This window comes from Schistocerca gregaria, chromosome 2 (assembly GCF_023897955.1).
Source record: "Schistocerca gregaria isolate iqSchGreg1 chromosome 2, iqSchGreg1.2, whole genome shotgun sequence".
Lineage (NCBI taxonomy): Eukaryota > Metazoa > Arthropoda > Insecta > Orthoptera > Acrididae > Schistocerca > Schistocerca gregaria.
Genome location: NC_064921.1, coordinates 684,140,361 through 684,168,196, shown reverse-complemented (window position 1 = coordinate 684,168,196; position 27,836 = coordinate 684,140,361). Strand labels below are relative to the sequence as shown.

At 37.2% G+C, this 27,836-nt stretch overlaps 1 protein-coding gene across 1 annotated transcript in view; it reads right to left on the bottom strand.

Annotated features, from left to right (window-relative positions):
• Window positions 1–5,370: 5,370 nt before the first annotated feature.
• Window positions 5,371–27,836, bottom strand: part of LOC126334757 (protein singed) — a 331,294-nt gene continuing 308,828 nt past the window's right edge. The window contains exons 5-8 of the mRNA XM_049997327.1: window positions 16,670–16,826; window positions 11,919–12,080; window positions 8,310–8,446; window positions 5,371–8,126 (exon numbers count right to left, since the gene is read on the bottom strand). Of these exons, the coding sequence (XP_049853284.1) occupies window positions 7,924–8,126; window positions 8,310–8,446; window positions 11,919–12,080; window positions 16,670–16,826 (659 nt within the window). The 3' untranslated portion in view covers window positions 5,371–7,923. The remainder of the gene's footprint in view (window positions 8,127–8,309; window positions 8,447–11,918; window positions 12,081–16,669; window positions 16,827–27,836) is intronic.

Genomic DNA, 27,836 nt, shown 5'->3' with positions numbered 1-27,836 from the left:
AATGAGAGATTACAAGCTGTTTTTGAGCGTATAAGAAGTGCAAATCTGTCTTTATCAATAGATAAATGTCATTTTGCACAGAGTAAAGTTAACTACCTTGGTCATGTTATAACCAGTGAAGGTGTTTGACCCGATCCAAAATTAATTAAACATGTAAAGAATTTTCCTGAACCACAGAATTTGAAAGAACTACAATCATTCTTGGGGTTGTTGTATCAAGAAGTTGATGGTCATGAACATCCAATCTCATTTGCTTCCAGACAATTAAACAAAGCAGAATGTAACTATACTACTACTGAGAACGAGCTTTGTGCTTTGGTTTTTGGTATAACACATAACAGATGTTTCTTTACAGGAAGAGAATTTACAGTTATTACAGATCATACCGCACTTAAATGGTTATTGAGCTTAAACGATCCAAGTTCCAGATTAACAATATGGGCATTAAGACAGAGAGTACCAATTTAAGGTTATTCACTGACCTGGTAAACAACATGTGAATGCTGATGCAATGAGTTAAAAAGTCAATGTTTGTGTTACAATGAGTTGAGAAGAAGAGTTAAAGGCAGCTCAGGAAGAAGATCCACAATGCAAATTATGGAAAAATGATCAATGTTTTGTCAAAATAGGTGGATTATTGTACAAAATCACTAATAAAGGAAACCGCCTAGTTATTCCAGAAAGCATGAAAGAGCAAATCATGAAGAGCGCAACATGATTCTTTATTATCAGAACATTCCAGTAAATAAGCAACAAACATTAAAATAGCTCAAATGTTTTGGTGGCCGAGTCACAAAGCTGACATTTTCGAGTTTGTTTCACAATGTGATTCCTGTAACAGACGGAACAATGTAGGAAAAAGTAGAGTGTCATTGCAAGAACTACCAGAAACAAGTGAACCACTTTAACGAGTAGGACTAGATGCCGTAGGGCTGTTGCCTAAGACTAAAGATGGAAACAAATACATGTTGACAATGTTAAATCATTTCTCTAGATACCTTCTCATGATACCAATACCTGATCAGAGCGCTGCTACTATAGCTAAGTTTTTCTAAAAGGATGGATTCTTAAGTTTGGATCACCATTAAGCATAATTAGTGATCAAGGAACGAATTTTATAAGTGAAATACTTAAACAGACTTGTAAGCTCATGCAAATAACTCAGTTAAGGACTACACCAGCACACACTGAAGGAAATGGAAGAGTTGAGTGAGCCTACAGAACAATTATTAAAATGGTTAGCCATTTGTGAGCAGCAAACACGGCAATTGGGATGTCTGTTTATAGTACTTGGTAAGTTGTTACAATGCCAAAAGGCACAGCTCAACTCGCCAAAGTCCATATGAGATCGTCTACAGAAGAATAATGCATTCACCCTTGGCCTTTGCACGATTGACTGCCGGAATCAGCAATGGACACGTAAGGGTTCTAGCACGCAAGCTAAAGGAAGCATGGACGGGAGTGAAACAGCGGAATCATCAATCCTTTCGTCAGCAAGCAAGACAACACGACCACCAAGCAGCAGTGCCACAGTATCAAGTTTGAGATCTTGTGTATCTGAACAACTTGGTGTTAAAGAAGAGTCAAGTCAAAAAGTTTAAGAAGTTTTGGAAAGGACCATGTCCAATCTTGGAGGTGTTGTCGCCAGTCACTCTTAAGCTCCAACTGCCCTTTCATTTGATTTTTATTCACGTCAAACATGTAAAGCCATTTCTGGGTAGAATTCCTGTAGTATCGTAAGACAACGAGGACCGACCGAGAGGAAGACCTGCTGTTCTCAAACCCAGGAAGTGAGAATTGTGAGGTCACAGTCCAGACTTCGAGGCAGAGGCATAGTCACGTTCCAAGCGATCCTGTTCCAGACACCACTACCATCTGTGTAAATGTGTGTAGAGTGTGAGAGTGCAATGCGTGTGTTTATTCCAGCCATTTGTTTATGTGAATGTGTTGTGAAAATTAGTATTGAAGTTATTGTACGAGTGCACAAGTGAAACTAAACCTTTTATTCCACAGGTTACCCCAAGAAAGTAATTTATTTTATGTTCATTTTTCAAAACAATGGTTCAAATGGCTCTGGGCATTACGAGACTTAACTCCTGATGTCATCGCTCCCCTGTTCATTTTTATTGTAATGCTTGCTATGATAGCATATTCTGCTAATGCTGTACCAAAGAGTACAGGTGTTTTGTTTGAACCATGATCAGACATGGTAGTTTCAACAAGTAATACAAAACTTTTCCTCAAGTACAATCTGAGTGAAATTCAGCAACAGTTCAATTCTGTAAAGAAGCAAATTGACCTAATTTGTTCTGTTAAGGGTAATGATACAATTTTGGAAATGGGTACATCTTGGTATAGTAACTGAATCACAACCAAAATGCAGGTAGAGTCTACATTTGCTAATTATGAACAAGAGATTTACTCTTTTTTTAAAGCTTTTGCCACATAAAACTTTAATTAGGCATAAACAAGCCTGGTTTGATTTTGGAGGGAGTATCCTTCGAATTGTATTTGGTACTTTAACTAGTTTAGACTCACTGGAAGTTAAAGGCAAAATATTAGCTCTTGCACAACAGTCCAGTACGGATTCAACTAACCTCTCTAATGAAATTATAGTATTAAAGAGTATGCATAGAACCATTACTAACCACACAGTTTTCATTGAACAGATTGTAAAGCTATTTATCTCACATTTGCATGTACTTCGTAAAGAAACGAATGCAAATATCCAAGAACTATTCCAAGTATTAAATGCCGTGAGTGCACACTTAGATTTAAACACTCTCTTGTTAAGGATTACTGATAGTTTATCAAATGCTAGAATTGTTGCCCTTAACTTAAAAACAGCCTTATAAAGTAGTTCAAATGATTGTCTGAGCACCGTACTACTACATCCAGAACAATTTTTACACAACCTACTACCAATTGAACGAAAGCTAGATGCAACATATACCACGATTTACCCTGTTAACTCTTACAATTTATATGCTTACAATAAGTTAACCACCACACACTCCTTAATGACTGAAGATGAATTCACTGTTATTGTTTCTACCCCCTTTGCTAGACCAAACCATAATTTTGAAATATATAAAATTTATACGTACCCTGTGAAATGGAGACAGGCAGGCATTCACGTAAAGTACATACTGAATGATTATCTGCTGATAAGCAAGGATCGAAGATATTTTGTGTCCCTAAATGAAAATGATTTGTGTATGTGTAATGTAGTCATAAGTTAATTTGCCCTGCATTGGCAGAATTCTTAGACTGTAGAGTGTACAGCTGTGAGAAAGAATTGTTTATGAATTTTAACGCATCTTTATCATCCATTTCTTAAATGACGTACTGAATGTATAATTTTCTCATTTAACTCCACCCTTGATGTCACATTTACATGTAAAAACTGTGATACACCTGAGCTACCCTTTACACTAAAATTGAACAATAGTGGATTAATCTTGAAGGCCACACATTGTGATTTATCATGTGAACTAATTGACATGCCTAGTGTGTTGCCAACTACATGTCATGGCAACTGGACATTTGCCATTAACTAGAATGTTATCTGTCTATTACAATGATTCATACATACTAACATATGGAAAGCATTCCTTATCAAGACAATAATTTGATTAATGACATCCACGAAAAAGTAATCTCTTCAAATAATGAGCTAAATTTCATTGAAGCAGCATATAGAATTAAGTCCTTCGATTCATCCAGCCAGTATTGTGTTTTTATTACTTTCATTAATTTGTCTTTATCAACAGCATTTGTCATGTATGAAACTGTCATCTTGAAGGCACGCTTCTCTGTACCAAACGTTACTGTGTCTGCAAATTAAATACATGTTGCAATGCCTTCTGATGCCACAAATGGTGAAATAGATTCATAACGCCCAGGAGGTCGTTTTGAGCCACCTATGGTTGCTCTTTTTCTCTGGGGAGATTGATGTAAGGGTCTACGGGTTGCACGCAGCTGTGCAGTACGTTAACACACACTCACCGGCCTACCTGTTGGAATGCTGATGATTCACTTGGTCAGTAGACGCACGTCCGGTTGCACTGCGACTGGGAGTACGCCACTGGCCACCATCTGCAGGTGGCAGCATTAACTAGCGTGGCCTCGGGTGCGAATACGTCTCTTTTTCTTAGCTCACCATGGAGCCTTATGATACGACTGTAATTAGCTGGTGTTAGGATGTCAGACACAGTGACGATGGGTGTGCATTGTGTGTGTGTTTTATAATCTGCCTTTGTTCATAAAACTGTTTAAACTTACTTATTGTGTTTGCGTATTGCTGTACCTCAAGGACCCACCGCTTACAAATCCTGACAAAATATTTGTGTAATCATCATCCGGGGCAGCAACACAGACTAATCCCCTTAAATATTTAAAATCTTTCCAATTTTTGTTTTTCAATCCTGCCTGCCTTACCTTTTGTACTTATCACAGTAACATTATTGCTTAGTTCTTCCTTTGTTTGTAGTTTTGTGTGTGTTTAGTAACATGAGCTGCAATTGAATTAACAGCTGGAACTGGAATTTAGATCCTCGCTACAGGAAGCACTGTTAAAATGACAGTTATTCTAGGACAGTTGCTTTGCTTGCCCTGTATTACATTTTCTGTCTGAAATATACTTTCCTTTGCAACATCCAATAAGGGCAATCAATTAAGACACAAAATAAAATAATCAATCATCTAAGAACATGCTTTAGCATTATATCTGTAAGGAGAGGGGCTGAAGCCAGAAAAAAAGTTGGTTTGTATAGTGGTGCAGTAGGGAGACGTTACTGTGTGCCAAACAAAAGATGTAAGTACGTGGTTCAAAACTGAAAGTGAAGCACAATAGAGGAGGGTTGTATAGGGTGCTCATCTAAACTGAACATGAAGGAGTAGGCATGTATCAGTACTGTTATACATTAGTGAAGAGGTGACTTAAAGACATTTTCTGCAGGGAGATAGATCCTGAGAAAAGGGTTGTTGTCTTGTGAGATTCATTAGACAGAGCACTGTCCAGCTGCCTATGCTTTTTATTATTACTCATAAGAAATGATGCAAAACAAATGCTGCAGCTGCAAATGTGCATAGGTAATAATTCACTGTACTGATTAAAATGTCTTAACCTTCAATTTTAAATCTTCTTAGAGTGAGGACAGTTAAGTGAAAGATTACAATAAAGAGAATGGATTACGGTGAACAGTGAAATATGTATGTCAATAGCATAATGCTTCAAAATAGAAACAGGGAGAGACACTGATTAGACACATGATTAGTTCACGTGAAGTTAGTAGAACACACATTGTCACATGGAGCCCTAGTAACTTTAACATTATAAAGTTGGTATTTTAAATAAAACAAAATCAATGAGCTTAATTTTGAACATACGTTCATTTTGTTTTCTTTTGCTACAAATATATTACAGTGATAAATAAGTCATTTCTTTACATCAGGAATAACATAAAGTATCTACTTAGACAAATATACTGATATAAAAGGTATTCAGTACAAATTAATAAATAAGATGGAAAACTGTCAGTGTAGGTTGTTACCTGCTACACCGTCTAAATATCAAAGCCATATGACAAGACATTACAAATATATTTCATGGAAATATTAAGATAATTTTTGTTGTGTAACTTTGACATTAACAGTTCATAGTGAAACTCATTTATTGCTGGCAACAGTAACAAAATAGTAATTTCATGGAGTCTCTTATTTTATATTCTATGAATCTGGGACAATGCAAGTCAAACAAGACAGTCTTTCAAGAATGAAAAATAAACAGTCAATTTTTCTTGTACATAAAGCACATTTTACATTACTGTTTTGGAACATGTTAAAGATTAAATTTAGCACACAGCTAATAAAACATAGAATGTATCAAATCTGGAATGCTATTTCAGAATGCAGTAGTACAAGCATACTCTTACATCTCAGAAGATTACAGAAATGGGAGCTTTATCACAGAGTGATATTTAGCCCTTTTATGATATTTAAATGCATGTTCTGGTAAAGTGCAATTTTTCCACTCCCTTCTGTTGTAAATATACATGACTATCATTTAATACTTAGTTGTTAACATAATGCTGATACCTCACTTACATACTAACAGTCCTTATTTTATTTTTTTTAAATATTTTCTACATTTTACTGTAAAGACTTAGCACTTTATGTCTTACAGCAGGGCTGTTTAAAAGGGAGAGTGCTTCATATGTGAAATAATTTAAACCCTAAGCTGAAAAATAGTTCAAACAAATTAATATTACTTTAAAATTGCTAACATTTTCAAAACTGCAAACTTTTTAAATAATGAAACAAATTGTGAATATCCACACAGTTTCAAATAAGTTAGCACATGTCATTGTGGTAACATTATGTTCAAAGACAATATGTTGTCATCACGTCAAGCTGTAACACTGCTGTGTGAATATGCAATTAAAAGACTAGAAGAAATTAAAAATTTCTGTATCCTACAGTGACATAACTAAATTTCACAAGTATAAAATATATCCCATTAAGTTCAGAGGAAGCCCATCGTCTCCCTCAAATACAGCTAGTGCTTCAATGCTTCTCAAATCCCAAGTCTTGACAGTATAATAAGCACGTCACACATACTATTGTTTTTTGGGTATGTACAGGCTTTGGAAAACCATAAAAATTGATGCTTTGTTACATTTTAATATACAGTTTCAATTTAACATTTACTCTCATAATACACTTATATAAAAGACAGTGCAAAGTATAAAAATGCCCTTTTTAATTAGAGCACATGATATAAAAACTGCCAACTATGTCACTATATGCCTGAAATAAATCATTAGTTACTCAACAGCTTTCTTCCACAAAAGCCACACAATATGTGGATCTGTAGAAATTTGGTCATCATCTGCACATTGTAAATCTGATCATTTACCCTGTAATGTATGTTTGTAACTGTAGTCAAATATTAAGGATACTATTTAGCACACTTCAACCTGACCAGCACACCGCACACACCGAGTATTTAGTGGCATCTGCATAGAACTGAAAATCTGGTTAAGTCTAATTAGCATAAACACACATTACACACATTCTTATGGAACAAATGGTAATGGCAGTGTTCATTTGATATCCATAGTGAAAATTTACTCTGTCATTACTTTGTGTACAAATATATTTTTGCATGATTCTACTGCTCCATTAAGTGAATAGTTATATGTGAAACATGCTTCACAATTTCAGTAAATGTCAGTGGTTTGTGCTACATGGAATTAAGATCTGCATCCAATGAATGAATGGTCTACAACCCCTATTCATTACATCAAGAATTATAAACACACACATCCCTACATTATGCGAGGGCATTTCTTCCAAATACAACTTTATAGCCTGGGTTGACCACTTGCAAATACTGACAAATAAAAGATATATTCCTATTCACATTTTAAAAATGTGTGTGTGAATGACATTGTTGTATTATTTTTTAATTTGTGCTGGTAATTTTTTTTTCAACCAAACTTTCCAGGTAGTTTAATTTACTACAATTTCACAGATACCATGAAGTGTGTCATTGGATGGTTATGCATTTTATTCCTACATTCCAAAACGCTAGCGAAGGAAAAAAAATATCTTCTGCCAATAGTAGTAGTAGTAGTAGTAGTAGTAGTAGTAGTAGTATTTGTTAATCTAATTACATATTCCCAGACATTTTATCCAGGAAAGTCATGTGCAGCCCTCAGATCATTGTGACAGATACAATTTATCTGATATAAAAGTTCTTACATTTGGTGTATACTTCACAATACAAATAATTTGAATATGCTAATCAGCCAAGTAGCAATATTGCATAAACACATAAATACCTTTGCTTAAGAATCATTAAGTTAATATTAAGGGAAATTTATATCCCCCAGTACACCAGATTAAAATAGTTGGTGACTAGTATTCCCATTTGGTTGCATTCTCGTAGTCTGATTCCCCAAGACGAAATGCTCCATTTTTGCCAGCAACAAGGTATTCACCACTAGTGCTTTTTATACAAACATGTGTTGGATCACGGAGTTCAATGAAGAAACCTTCTGGTGCATCTGAATCAGCAGTTACAGATTCACCATCTACATGCCAGTATTTTCCGTTCTGACCTGAAACAGAAGTTCATCAAATGTTACTTATTGTTTTATTGGGTTTGGAATGGCATATTTGTCATTGCCTTCCTACTGGGAAAAAATCAATACTAAATAATTTACACAATCATATTTCTCAGTGACAGTATGATCCAATGAATACAGTCATAATGCATGTTTTGTATTATAGAGAATGATTACCTTTAAAGAAAACAACACCCTTTTCGCTTCGTTCAACCAGTATAGTCTCATATGAAGCTTTGTTGCATTCTAGTTTTGGAGACGAGTTGCTCTTGTAGCCAACAAAACCTTGCTCACATTTCAAGACAAGTATCGGCCTGTAAGAAAAACCAAAATTAATTCTAACTCTTATCACAGAAGACACAGATTTTCTTTGTGGTGAGTTTGCCAACTTATGTGGCTGTTCATGAGCTATGGTACCACCGCAGAAACCAGAGTAACTAGTATCTGTTGTCAGGAGGATATATATTTGGTTAATTCAAATATAAACCATCAAATATTTCCCATTTATAGTTTCCAAGACACAAAAATACTTTATTTAGAAAAACTTTTCTACCAGAATTAGCATGCAACAGATTTTCACTTTACTGTTCTGAGGAGAAATATGAAATGGACAGTTGCAAGTAAGAGTAATGACACTGCAGTAATTGTCAAGATATTTAATGTTCAGCCCAGCTTCACTGGTATGCAGATATACTACAGTTTTTACTCCACTGCCCGTAAGTGCAGCAGTATTAGACAAAGTATCTTCAAAGCACCCTAAATCTTTTCCTGGAAAATGCAGTGGGTGTCCAACAGTTTTCTGTCAATAGGACATCAACCAAACCCATATTACCAAGAAAAGTAGGCTCTCTAATACCACCACCTTAGTTAATATACTACTACTACTACTACTACTACTACTACTAGATAAAGTGAGGATTAATTTACTTTAAATACAGTACTTCTCCGAAGCTTTACCAAGCAGGCACTGGCTAAAATTCTGTGTGGCCTTTCAGAACATTTTGTGCTTCTAACACATCTGGAGCACAATTATGGAATACATATTGTATACATACTGTATTGTTAATACTGAATAAATTACAGCAACGACTCTTCAATACATGATACTTAGAAGCTCTCTTCCAGCACTCATGAACACACACAGAGTAGCTCTGTTGACAGTCTTACATTCTTTATTTCTTCAGTTGCGCATTAGACATCCAAAGTGAGTCCATTTTTAAATTGTTGTTTTGTACAGTCCTTTGGGTTAAAATTAAAGAATCCAAAATGACTTATGAACAAAAAAAAGCTTGTGGTGACTACGGATCAGAAACTATGTGCTGTAATGTGACTGGATTCTGGGGTAGCAGCAAAAACTGTTGCTTTGGAGTTAGGAATAGGGAAAAGTACTGCTGGAGACTGGAAGAAAAATCAGATAGAAACTGAAAGCTGTTATGCTTCCCAAGCTAGTGAAAGTAGAATTAATGAAAGGCAATGTTGAAAGGTAAGCATAAAGAAGTTGAGGAACTTTTATTTTTCTGGCACAAACATTTAAGAGGAAAAGACTTGCCTATAACTGTGCCAATATTGAAGCAAAATGTATTGCAGTTTCAATGGGAAACAGAAGAAGATTCAGAATTTACTGCCAGTGATGGGTGGTTGCATTGGTGGAGAAATTATTTAGTTTTCACCAGATTACCTTTAGTGGAGAGGCTTTATCTGCTGACACAATGTGGCATTGTTTAAAGACACTCTTTTGAAGTTAATTGATGACAATGGAATTTCTGGTGAACAGTTCTACAATTGCAATGAGAGTGGCTTAAATTGGAAGGTGCTTCCTACAAAGAATGCTCGCTTCAAAAAAGGAAGCTGCAGCACCCAGATACAAGAAAAGTAAGGTACAAGTTACCATATTGGCTTCCAATAATGCAACTGGCAATCACAAGCTTATGCTTACAGTATTAGGGAAATCACAGAAACCAAGAGCTTTCAAAAACCTGAAAAATAAGGAATCATTCCACAAACTTACATTCATCAAAAGCATAGATGAATTCAGAAATCTTTAAAACCTGACTCGAAAATAAATTCATACCAGCTGTAGATAAATATCAGAAAGACCTCCACAACCTCCTATTGACTAACTCAAAGATGGAGATACCAAAGCATTATTTTTACCACCAAATGTGACTGCTCTTTGTCAGCAATTGACCAGGGCATCCTTGAAACGCTAAAATAGTAGTATTAGCGCCATCTTTTCAGTTCACTGGTATCAGCAATTGACAATAATGAAGACTGTGTAACCACTCTGAAGAGGATTGACTTGCTAGATGTTATAATGTGGTTAGCCGAATCTTGGGAATAGATTCTGAACCACTATAGGGTCTTCAAAAATTCTTTTAGTCCATGGAAGTGGACATTTTTATATTGGAACTGAAATGATGATCTCTGCCCAGTAAATTTTTGAGGAACAAGACGAGGACGTCACAGAATAGATGGCAAATGTTGAAGTTGGTGACCTAAGTGGCAAAAATATTATGGAAATGGTGACGCAGGGGAAGTAACCAAGAGGAGAAGACAAACTTAGATACAGGATAATCCTTGTCTCACATTTGAAAATGTTCAAGAGTATTGACACAGCTGATGTCCTCTATTGATGTAAGTGAATGGATACTGCAGCATGGAAGAGGGCTAAAGAAGGGCAGGAGTTATCTATCAAAGACTTTTTTTTAAAACCTCAAACCTGTGTTCCCTGCCAGGTAGTGTCCATTTCCATGTGTGCCAAAAAGGGGGAAAAATGAAGGGTAAAGTCATGCTGTTGTAGCCTATCTTGGGGCTTCATTTAATGCACATTCTGCATCTTGTAGGGACACCGGTGGAAAATGCACAACTGTTGACCAGGGGAGAAAGAATTCCTGTGACACAGTTCAAGTGCTGGCTGCAGAATCTGAGGCATGTACTGCACCATCAGCTATAGCTACAGCAACAACTGTCATGGGAATGGGCTACCTCCCTCTCCCTGATGCACTACCCAATTCCAAATTGCTCTGTAAATCTGTGAACAGTTCTCTTATCCTCCTTACACAGAAAACTGAACTGTGCTCTTAATGATATGGGAGACCAACTGCTGTGCAAGGGATTTATGATAAATATTAGCTAGGAAAATCGCTAATTCCAAATAGTATTCAATATCAGTTTCAATGAGGATTCTGCCTGGGGCTACTTCTTTATTCACTTTGAGTAGTGCACCTGGCAATGACGGCAACACTATGTCATGTTCACTGCAGTGACAGACAGAGGAAACTACTCAGTCAGAACAGAAAATTGTGCATTATTCTTTTTTGTGAAGATGGTATACATATGAGTAAGCAACAAAGGCATTTTTAGATGACTGAAAACACTGAAGAAATAAGTTATCAATTTAAAACAATTTGTACATGTGCATACATTAATTCTAAATGGATTATTTCATTCTTGCTACTTCAAGCCTTGTTCTGTTGTGTGCATGGAGTTCTATTTATTGAGTGTATTTGACTCAACTGACCATGTTGTTCACTCCAACAACACTAAGTTGCTAATGTGCCAATATCACATCACATTCACTTCAGTTTACCTTGTTGGGCTGTACACACTATAGAATAATAATCATAACAACAAACGTACTGCTACACACCTTTGTTAATAGAATGCTGCATTTGTGCAGAAAGAAAAACATCATGATTATGCTAATTAATCTATTTACATAAGTAATAATTTTAATTACACTATCAACAAAGTTAACTGTAATGAAAGCTGAGAATTTGAGCTTACCTGTTTATAAGGTAAAAGAAATATTTAGCAGTGTCATCAACAGCATCACTGTTGGCATAGAGGTGCCCCGAACGCTTCGTTGTAATGAATTTACCATTATTAGCTCTGAAGCCAACTGATCCATCTCCTTGCCATACTAAATCAAAAAGCGCATTAGAGGACCTGAAATGAGGAAGGACAAAGCACTTATTATACCTTGTTTCTCATACAGATCATAATATAAATTGAGCTAAACACGTTTAGTCCTTTCACTTATCATATAAGCTGTTGTTAATGTAACTTCTGGAGTATCCCATTTGATCATATATATTATCTGAATATCAGAGCACATTATGTATATTTATTATTAAAAGTAGTTACAACTATGAAACAGTTTGTCATGTTTGATGCTGCTCAATAATGGAAAACAAGCCATTTTACTATTATCATTATTACTTGGGAGATTTGTATCAAAAGGAAAATCCATTCAAGAAAACTATAAAAAGTACGAGACAGAATTGCTGGCCAACACTTATCTTCAGCAAGCAAAATAGTTATTATTGACACACACAAAAGAAAACTATCCTCGCTTTCAAAACTCATTTTCCTTCATCTTCAAAGTGGCTGGAACATGTCTCATCATAAGTTCTGAGTGACCTGGCTTTCCTATTTCACCTTCCCCAACTTATACCTCTCTCTCTCCTTGAGGAAGAACTAATAGTTCTGAATGTTAGGATGGTGTTGTGTATATCTATTGCCAATAATAGATATTTCCCCTCCTGAAAGTGATACTGGGCAGCATTTCTGTCTACCAATTACTTCCACTTTAATGACAGGTTCTATTATCTCAAAAGTAGCAACAAATGAGATTATCAAAAACATGAAAGTTCAATCTTTGTTTGTCATTTTACAACTCTAGAGCAGTAACTCAGTGTCAAATGCCCAAGTATGTCTTTTCTCTTCTCTTGCACTTGTATATCATCTAATTTTGTGTGTTATATGTGAATTTCAGTGTTTCATAGATAGTTCATTATTGCAATTAGTATGAAGGTACTTCGACATTTTGAAAAAATAATTTAGCTATGAAAAGGTCAGTGATGAGAAAATTGTCATACTCTCAAAGCCAAATCTACTTGTCCTCGTAAGACATGATAAAGCAAACATATCTCATCTCTTTACAAGTTTTCTCAATGTATCTCTGAATCCTTGGCAGTACTGTACTGAATCTTGTTAGTGATTTGCTGTTCACACTAGATGTTCTAAACATCCAGCATTCATTTTATTCTTTCCAGTTTGATTATGATCTTTAAATTTTCATCAGTACCTCTATTACAGAAAGTGGGTTCCTTAGGAAGCATATTGAGTAAACATTTTTTTTTTCCTCCTATGGTTCTAAAATTTGTGTGTTTAATATAGAAGAGAAATTTGTTAACATCGAATATAGATTTATGTATCAGGAAGTCGTTTCTGAAAGTATTTGTTTGGAGTGTAGCCATGTATGGAAGTGAAACATGGACGATAAATAGTTTGGACAAGAAGAGAATAGAAGCTTTCGAAATGTGGTGCTACAGAAGAATACTGAAGATAAGGTGGATAGATCACGTAACTAATGAGGAGGTATTGAATAGGATTGGGGAGAAGAGAAGTTTGTGGCACAACTTGACTAGAAGAAGGGATCGGTTGGTAGGACATGTTTTGAGGCATCAAGGGATCACAAATTTAGCATTGGAGGGCAGCGTGGAGGGTAAAAATCGTAGAGGGAGACCGAGAGATAAGTACACTAAGCAGATTCAGAAGGATGTAGGTTGCAGTAGGTACTGGGAGATGAAGCAGCTTGCACAGGATAGAGTAGCATGGAGAGCTGCATCAAACCAGTCTCAGGACTGAAGACAACAACAACAACAATATATAATTACACACTTATTACCTTTCAAGAGTTATGTAGTGTAAAATAAGAAAGGTTAAGTGTAATTACACTCTGCCTTTCTTCAAGTGCAGCATTTTACTACTTTGAAATATTTCTTTTAACAAAAAAACCTAAATATTGCATTACGGTATCTTTTAAGAATTTAAAAGATAAGGAAGCCAATATGAAATTCAAACAACTATATCAGGGGTCTTCTAAAGTGTGGATGATAATTCTAATAGCTTCTTTGAAAATAATAAGCTTCATCCTCAAAAGCATCCCTATGTTGTGACAGTCTTTTCTCCATTCCTCCAGCAGTGTTTCTGTTTAATAGAGAGAGAGTAACAGAACTGATGGCAGGTTATGAGTTAGCTCAGTTGGTATGATTATTTCTTCTGAATGACGAAATTTTGGATCTGAATTGTGATGACACACAGTTTTAATCTGTTAGAAAAGGTTAAAACACAAATTCTTCAGCAGAGTGGAAAATTCATTCTATAAAGAGTGGCAATTGTCTCTGCTTCACTTCAAATGCCCCTTTGCCCACATTATCATAGCCCATCCAACTACATGGGAACTGATTCACAAAAAAGCATAAGGTAGAAGAAGTGAAGAAGTTACAGTTGTTTGTGCCATCTGGTTTCTGTACAAGTTGTAAATAGCCTTTTGCTCCCTGTATTTTACCCTTGCCACCTTCAGGATTTGAAAGATAGTATTCCAGACGACATTGTCAAAAGCTTTCTCTAAGTCTAAAAATGCTAGAGATATACATTTGCCTTTCCTTAATCTATCATCTAAGATAAGGGTTTATATTCCAAAATAAGGGTTAGTATTGCCTCTATGTTCCAGCACTTCTAGAGAATCCAAACTGATCTTCCCTGAGATTGGTTTCTACCGGTTTTTCCATTTGTCTGTAAAGAATTAGTGTTAGAAATTTCTAGCCAGCACTTATTAAACTGAGAGTTCAGTAATTTTCACACCTATCAACACCTGCTTCCTTTTTGGCTGGAATTATTATATTCTTCTTGAAGTCTGAGGGTATTTCACCTATCTCTTACATCTTGCCCACCAGATGGTAGAGTTTTGTCGTGGCTGGCTCTCCCAAGGCTATCAAGTCTAATGAATTGTTGTTTACTCCCAGGGGCATTTTTGACTTAGGTCTTTCATGTCAAATTCTTCATGCAGTATCGTATCTCCCATTTCATCTTCATTGACGTCCTCTTCAATTTCCGTAATATTGCCCTTAAGTACATCACCCTTGTATAGAGCCTCTATATACTCCTTCCACCTTTCTGCTTTCCATTCTTTGCGTAAGACTGGTTTTCCCCCGGAGATCTTGATATTCATACAGGTGATTCTCTTTCCTCCATAGATCTCTCTAATTTTTCTGTAGGCAGTATCTACCTTACCTTCTAGTGATAAGTGCTTCTACATCCTTACATTTGTCCTCTATTCATCTCTGCTTAGCTATTTTGCACTTCCTGTCAATCTCATTTTCGAAACATTTGTATTCCTTTTCACCGTCTTCATTTATGTGATTTTTATATGTTGTTCTTTCATCAAATAAATTCAATATTTCTTCTGGTACCCAAGGATTTCTACTAGCCCTCATCTTTTTACCTACTTGATCCTCTGCTGCCTTCACTATTTCATCTCTCAGAGCGACCCATTCTTCTTCTACTGTATTTCTTTCCCATGTTCTTGTCAACCGTTGTCTAATGCTCTCTCTGAAACTCACTACAACCTCTGGTCCTTTCTGTTTATCAAGGTCCCATCTCCTTAAATTCCTACCTTTTTGTAGTTTCTTCAGTTTTAGTCTACCGTTCATAACCAATAAATTGTGCTCAGAGTCTATATCTGCCCCTGGAAATGTCTCAATTTAAAACCTGGTTCCTAAATCTCCGTCTTACTGTTATATAATCTATCTGAAATCTTCCAGTGTTCCACCCCTCTTCCACATATACAACCTTCTTTTATGATTCTTGAACCAAGTGTTAGCTATGATTAATTTATGCTCTGCACAAAATTCTACAAGGCGGCTTTCTCTTTCATTCCTTAATATCGAATTCCAGTCCCCCATGTCTATAAAATTTTCGTCTCCCTTTAACTATCTGAATAGTTTCTTTTATCACACCATACACATCTTCACTCTCTTCATCACCTGTGGAGCTAGATGACATATAGACTTATACTACTGTGGTAGGTGTGGGCTTCATGTCTATCTTGGCTACAATAATGCATTCACTATGCTGTTCATAGTAACTTATCCGCACTCCTATTTTTTAATTCAATATTAAACCTACTCCTACATTACCCCTATTTGACTTTTTAATTATAACCCTGTATACACCTGACCAGAAGTCTTGTTCCTCTACCACCGAACTTCACTAATTCCCACTGTATCTACCTTTAATCTATCCATTTCCTTTTTTAAATTTTCCAACCTACCTGCTCAATTAAGGGACCTGACATTCCATGCTCCAATTCGTAGAATCGGAGTTTTCTTTCTCCTGATAATGACATGCGCCTGAGCAGTCCCCACCCAGAGATCTGAATGGAGGACTATTTTACCTCTGGAATATTTTACCCAAGAGGATACCATCATCATTTACCCATACAGTAAAGATGCATCCCCTTGGGAAAAATTATGGCTGTAGTTTGGCCTTGTTTTCAGCAGTTTGCAGTAACAGCACAGCAAGGCTAGGTCAATGTCTGCTGGTTCCCAACTGTGAATGTAAGTGTGACTAAGGTGGTGTAACTATACATGTCTTCTACATATTTTCTTCCACAGGTTGATGTAATTTTTGATAAATCTATACAGGAAATAGAAAATGTTAATAACATCACAATACATTTATGTACTTACTTTTTGTCACTGCTTGCCTGAATACCGCCACCAGTCTCCAAAGTCCAGTAACGATCTTGCATGGTACGAATGTACCAGCGTTTGGTGGCAGCATCATATTCCAGCTGGAAAGTCTCGTGGTCTGAGATTTCATCTTGGTTGGCTGTTACATCTACACCTGTGGGTACAAGAAAAGAAAAATGTAAATGAATAACTTTTTCTTATATAATTGTCTTGAAATGTTACAAAGGTATCTGAAGTGACATCCAATTTTAAATAATAGTGTAGAAAGTTAACTACAAGGGTTGGGACTTAAATAGTGGCAACTATTTATTCACATCCGATACAAAAGAGTTACATGTTTTCACCTGTTACTGCCCTTCAAAGTAGTCACCAGTATTGTGTAGAACGTGCCGCCAACAATGAAAAGGTGTAGTATACCATTAGCAGAGCCCATTCTGTTGATGGAGCGAATGGAGTGGTCTAAAATTATGGTGATTCTTGTGTACGACTGTGATGGTGTTATCCTAATGCATTACGTTCCTCCATGGCAGACCGTCAATGCACAGTATTACTGTTTGTTTTTGGAGCATCACCTGTGACCAGCTTTGCGAAAGAAGCGGCAATGTGCGGGTGCATACAGTGCAAGCTGTGGCTGCTCTGTTCGGTCCATGCGACTGGGAAGTACTGTACCATCCACCATACTCCCTGGACTTAAGTCCTTGTGACTGATTTGATTCCAAAGATAAAGGAACCACGTCGTGGCATTCACTTCAGAACTATTCCAGAGATTCGACAGGCAGTAGACCGCTCCATTAGCACCAGCAACAGAACAGGCCCTGCTAACAGTATACTACACCTTCCACATCACTGGCAACGGGTTGTACAGAATGCTGGTGACTGCTTTGAAGGACAGTAACAGGTGCAAAACTGTAACTTTTTTGTATCAGCTGTGAATAAATAGTTGCCACTATTTAAGTTCCAACCCTCATACATTTGTTATTTCAGAACAATGTTGATAGAACAGTATTGATGTACTGCACACAAAAGCAAATTAAGAGACCAATAATACATCTCGAACCTTTTTTGTTTCTTGAGTGATATGTGCAACTTATTAAGCTGACGTGGGTTTGTCTGGTGGTTATGTAAGTTGCATCAGTGGTTCTCATTGTGAGATTGTTGCCTCCTGGTGGGGTGTTACACTTCTTGAGGAGAGAATGCAGCAGCTGGGCAGAGGGGTTGTTTTAACATAAAGGAGGCAGCAATGGTGAGTGTTCTGTGGCCACTTTTATTTTATTGTTCTTTTAGTTACTAACACAAAAAATTACCTGAATTTAGTTTCTGAAATATTGGTACTATACTTCATGACAGCTAAAACCAATACTACTGACTAAATTGTTGTTTCTATTAACAGTTGGTTAACGGAATTCCTTTGTCAGATCTATGCCTGCATCTCGAGTCTGAGGTTGTCCACTTCATGCAGACTTACTGTATACAAGATAGAAAACTTTCTGACAATACTGTTACCTGTGGAAGTCATTATTTCAACAGCTTTTAAATACCTTTTTATCTTGTTTTCAAGTTCTTCTGGTATAATTCTTAACTGACTCTGTAACGAAGACTTCTTCAGCAGCAGTGAAGCACAAGTATACACATTGCTTAAGCTGTGTGTATATTGTGGTACCTGTGTTTGGTGGAGCAATATGAAAATCTGTTCAGTCACGTCAGTGTTTGAAATGAGACGTTTTGAAAGCATATTTTCTTAAAACGGTCACATGAATATCTGAAATATGCATTCACCCACCCTACAAATGGACAATTAACGTATGTGAAAAGAAATTTTCAAATTAAGCTACGAGCTTTCTGGACCAAGTGCTGATCCTGGAAAATTTCACTCTGACAAAGTGAGTACATCTGTTTTATTTTTCCAAGCTTTAAAAACAAAGGCTGAGAAACGTAATTGTTTAAAAATTCTACTGTCACTGACAAAGGCCTCCTAGCTTCCTATAAAATGTATCTATAATAGCAAAAACTGAGAACTTCTACACTACTGGGGAAACATTTGTATTACTCACGATCAAGTCTGATGCATGTGCCATAATCACATCAATTCCATCAAGTAATGACTCATAATCAATGAGATGGTTTTTCATGTTGAAGTAAAGGTCTGCACTGTGTTTAAGGACACAGAATTTGTAACACATATTAATGAATCAATAGCTATAGACAATGAAGCATTGTTGCTAGTTCAAAGCGTTCATTAACGAAATCTGCCACCAAAACCTACACGAGTAACCCATTGACCCCCCCCCCCTTTTTTCCAACTAAAAACAAAAGAACACACACATTTCTTTAGCAAATATACTTGCATGTGTAACTGAGGCACCTGCAACCATGGTTGGCCTACATCACAGACTTTTAGCCCATTTAAAATCCACCATACCTGACTATTTCAATCCATCTTTTTCATACCACTTTCCCCATTTTTCTTCAGTCTATTGTATTGTATTGTATTGAAACGTCAAGAAATTGCACATAAGGCCAGAGACATGCTTGCAAAAACAGGCTTAAGAGGCTTTTTACTCAAAAAGAAAAAAAAGCCAGAGAAAATGAGTTCAGTGAGCTCCATTATGTATTTAGATATGAATGCTCACTGACAAATTGTGCTCAAAGAGTGCATTAATGGAAAAGGCTTCAACTTCTACTATAGTTTTAGGAATCTCACCATTAATTAATTGTCACCTAATACTGTTCGCCGCTTCATCAAAGCAATCAATAATAGGGTAGTCAGGTAAGAAATAGCTAATAAATAAGACAATACCTGTCATCATACTCAAGCTACAAGTGTTTTTACCAAGCAACATGTTGTAGTGGTAAAGATAATGTGGTGGTCATGTTAGAGGTACGGGTTCCAGATCATTTTCTGGCCACTCTAATATGGGTTTTCTCTATGGTTTCTCTAAATCACTTCAAGCAAATAACAGTTGTTAAATAATCATGATCTTTTTTTCCTCTGATCGCTGTGTAACTGAGCTGGTGCTTCTGCGTTATGGCCTTGATGACATTGAGATGTTGCTTTTCTTAAATTTAGTGATAGCCTTGTCAGTTGCAAAATGTTTGCATGATATATTATAAAGCCATTCATCTGTACCTATGCACACTTCACGAATTTAATTATTAATTAATTCTTGCAAAAATAGCATGTTTCAAACATGAGTGCCTTAATCATTAGCCATTGTCATTTCAAAATTTTTGCGACTACAGCTGAAATTGTGAAAAGCAGGAAATTCTCTCTTTCAGAATGTTCCTTTCACTTGTTACTCAGTATTTACTTATTAATCAATCTGAAACTTTGTAAGGTAGTTTGAAGTACCCTGCATTTTAGCTGAATGAGCAGACGTATCCTGAAAACACCCCTACAAACTTAACCACCACTGAGAGTATCAATATTAGAGAGGGATTTTTTTTTATGAGGGTGCCATGAAGTATAATTCAAACTGACCAGAATGGATACTTTTACCACTTATTACCAGTTCTGTGTTGTTCACTCACAGTGGTTGAATAGACTGAATCAAAAATGACAAAAAAATTTAAAAACTGAAGCATTTTACTGCAGATACATTTTATCTAGAATTGACATTTTAGTTATCTGACAGATTAACTAGTTTTGCAGAAAGTGCAGTAAATACATTCACTTTCCTCCCAGTAAAAACATTCCTAGATCGAGTGTAGTGGATGTAGTTAAAATCTTCTGGGTTATTAGGCCGTATCATGTTTCTTCTAAAATGATCGACGTTTCGACCCCTCTGCTGAGATCTCCCTCAGGATCTTCTGGTGTCCACTACTGCTAGAAGATCCTGAGGAAGATCCCAGCAGAGGGGTTAAAATGTCGATCATTTTAGAAGAAACACGATGCGGCTTAATAACCCAGAAGATTTTAATTTCAATGACAACGGCCACAAAAGCCTGCAGACTTACGTAGTGGATGTAGTTTTAGTCTCTTGAATATTTTTTTCCTTGAACCTCTCCAGTGGCAGGACATGCACTTCCATGGGTAGTGGTCTGAACATTCTCAGGGCCATTGTTGGAAAGCTATTTCTGATTCTAGGCAGTCTAAAGGATTGGTACATTTATGTTCTCTTTCTTGAGGGTGTTGTGGTTGTGTATCTTGTACCCCTTGCTAAAGAAAGCTGATATGGAACAGGCACAAAAATACATAATGGCTGTAAACAGTCATTATTCCCAAGTTTGTAAATAATGACCTGCAGTGCTCCTTTCCCCTACTGAATCTAATAATTCCTGCTACCTTCTTTTGCAGTAATAGTATCTCCTTGCAGACTAATAAATGACCCCAGAGCTGTAATCCATTTGTAATATGGCTATCAAACAGGACATGATATAATAATGTAATCGAGATTTTTATAATCTCCTAGAAAGTATACTACACTTGACAGTGTCTTTGCATACCTGCTCAATGTATCCATTCCATGTGATTTCAAAGTCCACACAAAAACCCATTAGTTTCACAGTTTCTACATTTTCCAGTTACGTGTTTTTGCTGAGGCTGCATACCATACACTGAGTTCTCTCTGCATTTATTTTCGTCTTATTTGAAGTGAACCTTCCTTGATTTTTTTAAAAAAATAGCGCTTCTGATTCCAGGACTCCTAGGACCAGTTTTTTCAATTCGTGATAAATAACAGTATCATCAACAGATTGTAGTGTGTTACCATGGTAACTCATTTGCAAAATGAGGATGAGGGGGATGGGGGGGTGGGCTATGACGAAATCTTGTGGTACGCTGTGTTCTGACTTCTACTCCCATGGTGCTGCTCCTTTGCCATCTGTTTTCTAAGTAGCACTCAAGGTTAGCAAGAACAGCACCTCCCACACCACAGTATTTTACTTTTTTGATTGTACTGTGAATGTAGTCAAATACTTTGCTCAAATTGCACAGTAACCATCTCTCTCTCCCCTCCTCCCTCCAAATGCCATCTTAATACTTTTTAATACTAGTTGTCAAATTTCCCTTTTGAAAACTATGTTGTGTATCATGGAAGAGATCATTTTCTTCAAAGTAATTCAAAAACTAATGCATCATAATATATTCAATAATTTTAGGTAAGTCTAGAATGACTTGAATTGGCCTATATCTTGGTTCTTGACTGGTTCTCCATTTGTTTTATTCTGTTATTGTCTGTGACTGTTTCAAAAGGTCTGAGAAGGCTTCACTAGAGCCTTTTCTATAATTTTCTGTCCCTAGTCAATATCAGACAGTGGAGCTTTTAATGCATCTCGTTTTCCCTTTGGTCCACCTCTCCTAACACACAATACCTGTATATGAATTTCTGAATAAGTAATATACAGTGTGTATGTGGTTGGGTTACTTTCATTGAATTTTACTGTAGTTTAAGATAAAAGTAGAAATCCCATTCTGTTAATGATTATAGCCATGTTTTCAGAGAAAATTAACTTCTATGTAAATGCACTGATACTTTCCCTGGTAGAATAGTGAACGTCCCCTAACAAGATCCTTGGGATATGCACATAATTAACATGATGGCTGTTGTTTGGCGAGTGGTAGTTCGGTAGCACTGTGCTGTTCAGGGGGCCCGTTAGCCGCTTCCTTCGCCGACCGGTTCCCGACTCCAGGTGTGCTCTGGCATTTCCTCCACGTGCACTTCAGTAGTTAATACGCACGACCTTCTTATTACAGATGATGCTTCTGAGTAGTCTCAACTTGGCGCCGAGCGCTACGGGGAACAGTTATACGACTTCGCTCATTTCTAGTAGGATTATCTTCCATTGCGAAAGTATACCTATAACAGCTAACACTGTCAAAGCCGATTCACACTGGGCAGAGCGGCAGGCGATGTCATCGTCAAATGGTGGTGTGATCACATAAGACGAAACGTCATTTCGAATAACTCAGTGCCACGCGTAAAAGTGAATGATGATATACCTTACGTGACACGAAAATTCGGAAGGAAAAACAATGAACAAGTTTATCTACGGTCAAAGGAAACTTCATAACTTATGTTCTTGACAAATTTTGCACTATAAACTGCTTCGAAATGAAAAAATAGAAAAAAAATGTAGTCCAAACTTTTTAAAATATCGATATTTATGTGCTAGGAAAAATGTATATAAACGAACAAATTTAGGTCTCTCTCTACCTTATCCATTGTGGTTTTTTTTCTTCTTCTTCTTCTGAGTACCAAATTACAACAGAAACAATTATACACTGTGCCTTCAACACAGCTTACTATTTCATAGTTAAAAAGATTTAATTAATACTGCTTCATAAATTGAAATTCTTCTTTATCCATTTCAGACCCTCTGGTTACAACTGTGAACATTAACTTTTACTGTGTCTTAGCTGCAACAGTCGTACATTTTCCCAATCGAAACCTCAGGTACACGTTTTTGAATGTTCAACCTTTTCATCACGCGCAAGTGATGCCAACTGTTTGTCATAATGAAAATAGCAAGTCAATGCAGCAGTGAGCAGCAGCTCGTGTCCCTCAGAATACACTGAGAACAGAGCCTATCTGATTTTTATACATGTTTCAAATTTAATTTAAATTTCTGTTCGTAAAAATGTTTTATATGGTTTCACTTGGATGAGGAGAAAAAACACTCAGCGAAGGTAGACGTTTAATCATCAAATTAGATGGAACACAAATGGTCATTCAGTTTTATTTTCCAAATTCAAAACAAACATGGAAATATGATTTCCACACCTCACATTTTCAACATATATGGAGACACCTGAAATACACAAGAGGGTTGACTGAAGAGTAATGCCTCCACCTTCGCAACTCTTCAACAGTTGGCAGCATTGGTATGCGGCAGGTACTGGCTTGTTCCGTATCCTCTTCTCTACAGCTACATTAAATTGTTGTGTTGTTGCAGTGTGTAGTATGGAACCCCGCGCAGACGGTCGGTCAATGCCAGGAACTCCTCTCGCGTTACGGGAATGAAGGTGACACCTTTCTCCATTCAGTTGTGACAGGAGACGAAACGTGTGTACACCGGAGACTCACCCCAGAAAAATAAATAAGACGCAGCCAGCCGGAAAAATCATGGCCACAGTGTTCTGGGACGCAGATGGTGTTATCCATGTTGGTTTCCTTGATCGTGGGACAAAAATAAATTCAGAGCGTTACGTCACAACGCTGCGAATTCTGAAACGACGGCTAACAAGGGTCCGAAAGGAAAAGGGAAATGCCAAACCACACAGTTCACGTGCCACCATAGCAGAACTTCAGAGACTGAATCTCACCACCGTACGGCATCCTCCATACAGTCCCGATTTAGCACTGTCTGACTTCCATCTGTTCCCGATAATGAAAGACGATATGCGGGGACATCACTATGCTTCTGATGAAGAAGTTGAGAGAACTGTGAGACTGTGGTTGCAGTAACAGAGTGTCGACATCTTCCGTGACAGCTTCAGAAAACTTTTTCATCGTTGGCAGAAGTGTATCCAATTAATTGGCTGGTGATTATATGGAAAAGAGAATGTGATCTTTAATTACCAATATTCAAAGGACTATTTCTGCATTTTTTATTAAAATATTCCCATTCAAACCCAATTAACGAAGGTGGAGAGATTGCTTTTCTTTCAACCCTCGTAGTTGGTTCGCTATATTCCAGTGTATAACTGAATACATGGTAATTACTGAATTATCATTTTACGATTTATTACAATAGAGAATATTTTGTAATTAGTTATTTAGTCCATCAAATGAAGCCAATTGTACAAAGTTTGTTTTGAAACGGTGCACATTTTTGTATAAATCTTGTCTCTAAAATCATTAAAAAGCAGCTAAGAGCAATACCAAATAAAGAAAAATTTTCCGTCTTCCAGAAGGTCACGCAGGCCTGTTATAAAACGTCATTTTCGGGTATCTGGTCTCTCTTGTGAAAGAACAGTCTTGGAAAAATGCCCTAATCATCATACAACATTTATGATATGTCATAAAAGGACGAGATCTGCTGTTGTAACATAAGTGAAGGGGAAGAGCATTTGTGGATTACTGGTACAGAGTTTTAATTCATTACAGAATTGTGATATACTTCTAGACTTTATTTCCAGAGATTCCGCTAAACCTCTGTTTTAGCCAAAAAAAAATGGTAATTGCAGAGTCGTTTGACAAGACTAATGTTCTAAACAAAAATTTAGTTTTTCTACTGTTTGACAATGGAAGACGCTGTTCATTACGTCTATGCACTCTTCGTCTATTTTAATGCACATCGAATCTTCATATGCTATCCAGCACTGTTAACGCAACTTCAGAACTGTTCGTCTCTTGTCCATGCGTTGAAGTTACCAGCCACATCCGCCAAAGCGACGCAACAGAGAATTTAATTTTCGTCGCTTTCATCATCATTCATGAAAGTGGCAAGATTGGACTCAGCAAAGGTTGATAATTTGTCCGGGCGCTGATAACCGCGCAGTTGAGAGCTTCCACAAACCAATCATCATCATCATCAATTTTCGACGCTTGAAAAATTGCTAAATTTAGATGCTATACAGGATCACGAAAACCGAGAAGACATAACAGTTCCTGGCTATTGGAATTTTCAGGCCAGGCATGTTGCAACGTGTTCGTGCAAACTGACAGCAAGGTGTCCTTTGAATATCTTCCTCTTCCTGATCAGTATCAACATTTTACAAAAATAGAAAATTTAAACTAATGGTATTTCAAAGAATGGGAGTCCTTTAGTTGTTGGTCGTCTTTGTTTAAATATTCCGTGGCTTCCCCAGTCTTACTATGGTGGCTCCATGACAACAATATATGATTTGATTCGTAATTCACTTTCTTTGTGACGTAAGATCCAACACGATATTGTTTTAAAAAATAAACATTAAAGTCAGTTGCGATTTTTTGTCTTTTATACGTTCTCTCCCTTCGAGAATTATTCTTAGACGTACAAATATGACCAAGTATTTTGAGCTACGTGCTATCTACGAGCAACTATTGACCATATTGGGCTGTGGCGTTGCACACAGCTAGAGAATGCTGTCGCGGCTGCAGTCTCCATTGTTCCTTATCACATAGAGGCCATTGTGTGCAACCTGGAAACACGTCATGACGTCACCGGAAATAGCCCCGCTGCAACTGGTCTCCAGCCTTCGCAGGCAAACGCACACACGCGCGCGCGCACGCGAACACACACACACACACACACACACACACACACACACACACACACACACACACACACACACACACACGTGTGCGCCGTAGCTAGGACAGGCTTTTCACCTGTAATACGTCATACATGACTTTTCTCGAGATTTGTTAAAATCTCTCTTTAAAAAAAACTAAAATCTTCTGTAAAACCATTTCTTTCGGTAGATATGGATTTGGTACGGGGTTATACCACGCCATCTGGGTCCAAAGGAGCATTAGTTATTGGCCTACTTATCAATTACTGTGTGTGTGTGTGTGTGTGTTTTACGCATTTACCAAAGGAAGTGTTCTCTTCAAATACGTTATATCAAGTAATATAAGCGTCATATACAAAATATCTTTTTTTGCGAGAGCATTTGTCAAAACATATTGCGATTTTGAGCACCTGCCCCCCAACCCGCACCGTGACAAAGTTCCGCCAAAAAAAAAAAATTATTAGAGCTGGGCAAACGATAGTCGCGGTAGAGAGGGCCCAAGATTTCTCCATATGCTGCACGGCTCGGCTCGGTATCAAACGCTGCTCGAACAACCACGTTATGTATGACTCGCGCGAGTGCAAGCGATCCAGCTGAAACTACGACAACAAGCTTAATATCTCACATTGTAGTGGAACAGAAGAGGATGTACAATTAAACGTGTTATACGGTAAGATTTAAAGCCATTCCTTCACTTGTGTTGGCTTTGTGCAGAATAGAAGAGAGTTCATTTTAATGTTCCAATTTCTAAAATATTTAAGATATATTTTAAGGAATTCAGTTATCAGAATTTATAATAATTTCAGTTTTGCTGTAACTGGACATTCTGATGCTTATCCATACAGTAGAATAACGTGTCAAGAATGTTACAACTCTTAATCAGTCTAAAAACAATGTGTGAACACTCAGGTAAAACAAGGAAGAAATTAAATTTAAAATTCCATGTCTAATAAACGTTGAAAATCTGACTGAATCTTAACTAATGTGGAACTTCGTCTCCATAGTTGGAGCAAACATGTCTCGCTACTACACGGAGGATGCAGGTTCGATCCCCAGTGCTAGAATGATGTTTTTCCTTACAAGAAGAACTGGAATGGGGTCCACTTACTTTCCTGAGAACAACTGACGAGGTATCTAAAGGAGACCACTTCGAAAGCCGACATTCCGATTCTGATATGAGTGTTACGGAGACTAAACAGCAAATATGATTATCCTATTAACTCCCCAGGACAGAATAAGTGTACCTAATATGTCTGCGTATAGAGTGTCCAAGTATGATAAAGTGTTCTAAACGGTAGCGTAGCGTGTCTTTAAGGCGGAATATTGAGTCCGGTATTCACCTAGTGGGATAAGGGAAATCGCCTAAGAACCACATCCAGGCTGGTCGGCGTATCTCCCTGTCCCGGAAATGGTCGCGTTAAAACGCGCGGCTATCCTGGAGAAGCCGACGTTAACGGCCGAGACTGCTATGTGCTTCCATTCACATTATATTCTAACAAAGTGGTCGTCACACTGCGGCTCGGATTAAGTATTTATGAGGTCTGCGGTTCACAGACATAACAATTTGTATGTCGCAACTAATAATCGAATCCAAAAACTTCAACTAACGTTAAGAGCTTCTTAAGACTATAATTTTCCTGTTGAGTAAGACACAAAACATGTACAAAGACAATAATATTTTAAGAAGTGCTTAATTTTAATTGATGTTGGTGAATTAGGCCGTGAGATAAGTGAAGCTGCCCGCTTCTCTCAGGGGCAGAGTAAACACGGCCACTACGGGGATAGAGGATGTGGGAGAGGGTACGTTTCCTTGCTTGTCTTGCAGCACTATCAACTCACGGACGTTGGACACTCGCACCAATCAGATGATATGGGATACATTTCAGACGAAAGTAACATGGATTTGTGAATATGCATTAGAGAGGATCGGTCTTCTTCAAACGCGGTACATACTTGTGGCAAGGAACATGAAATCAAATTAAGGATAATGTTATACAACGTAGTAACGGA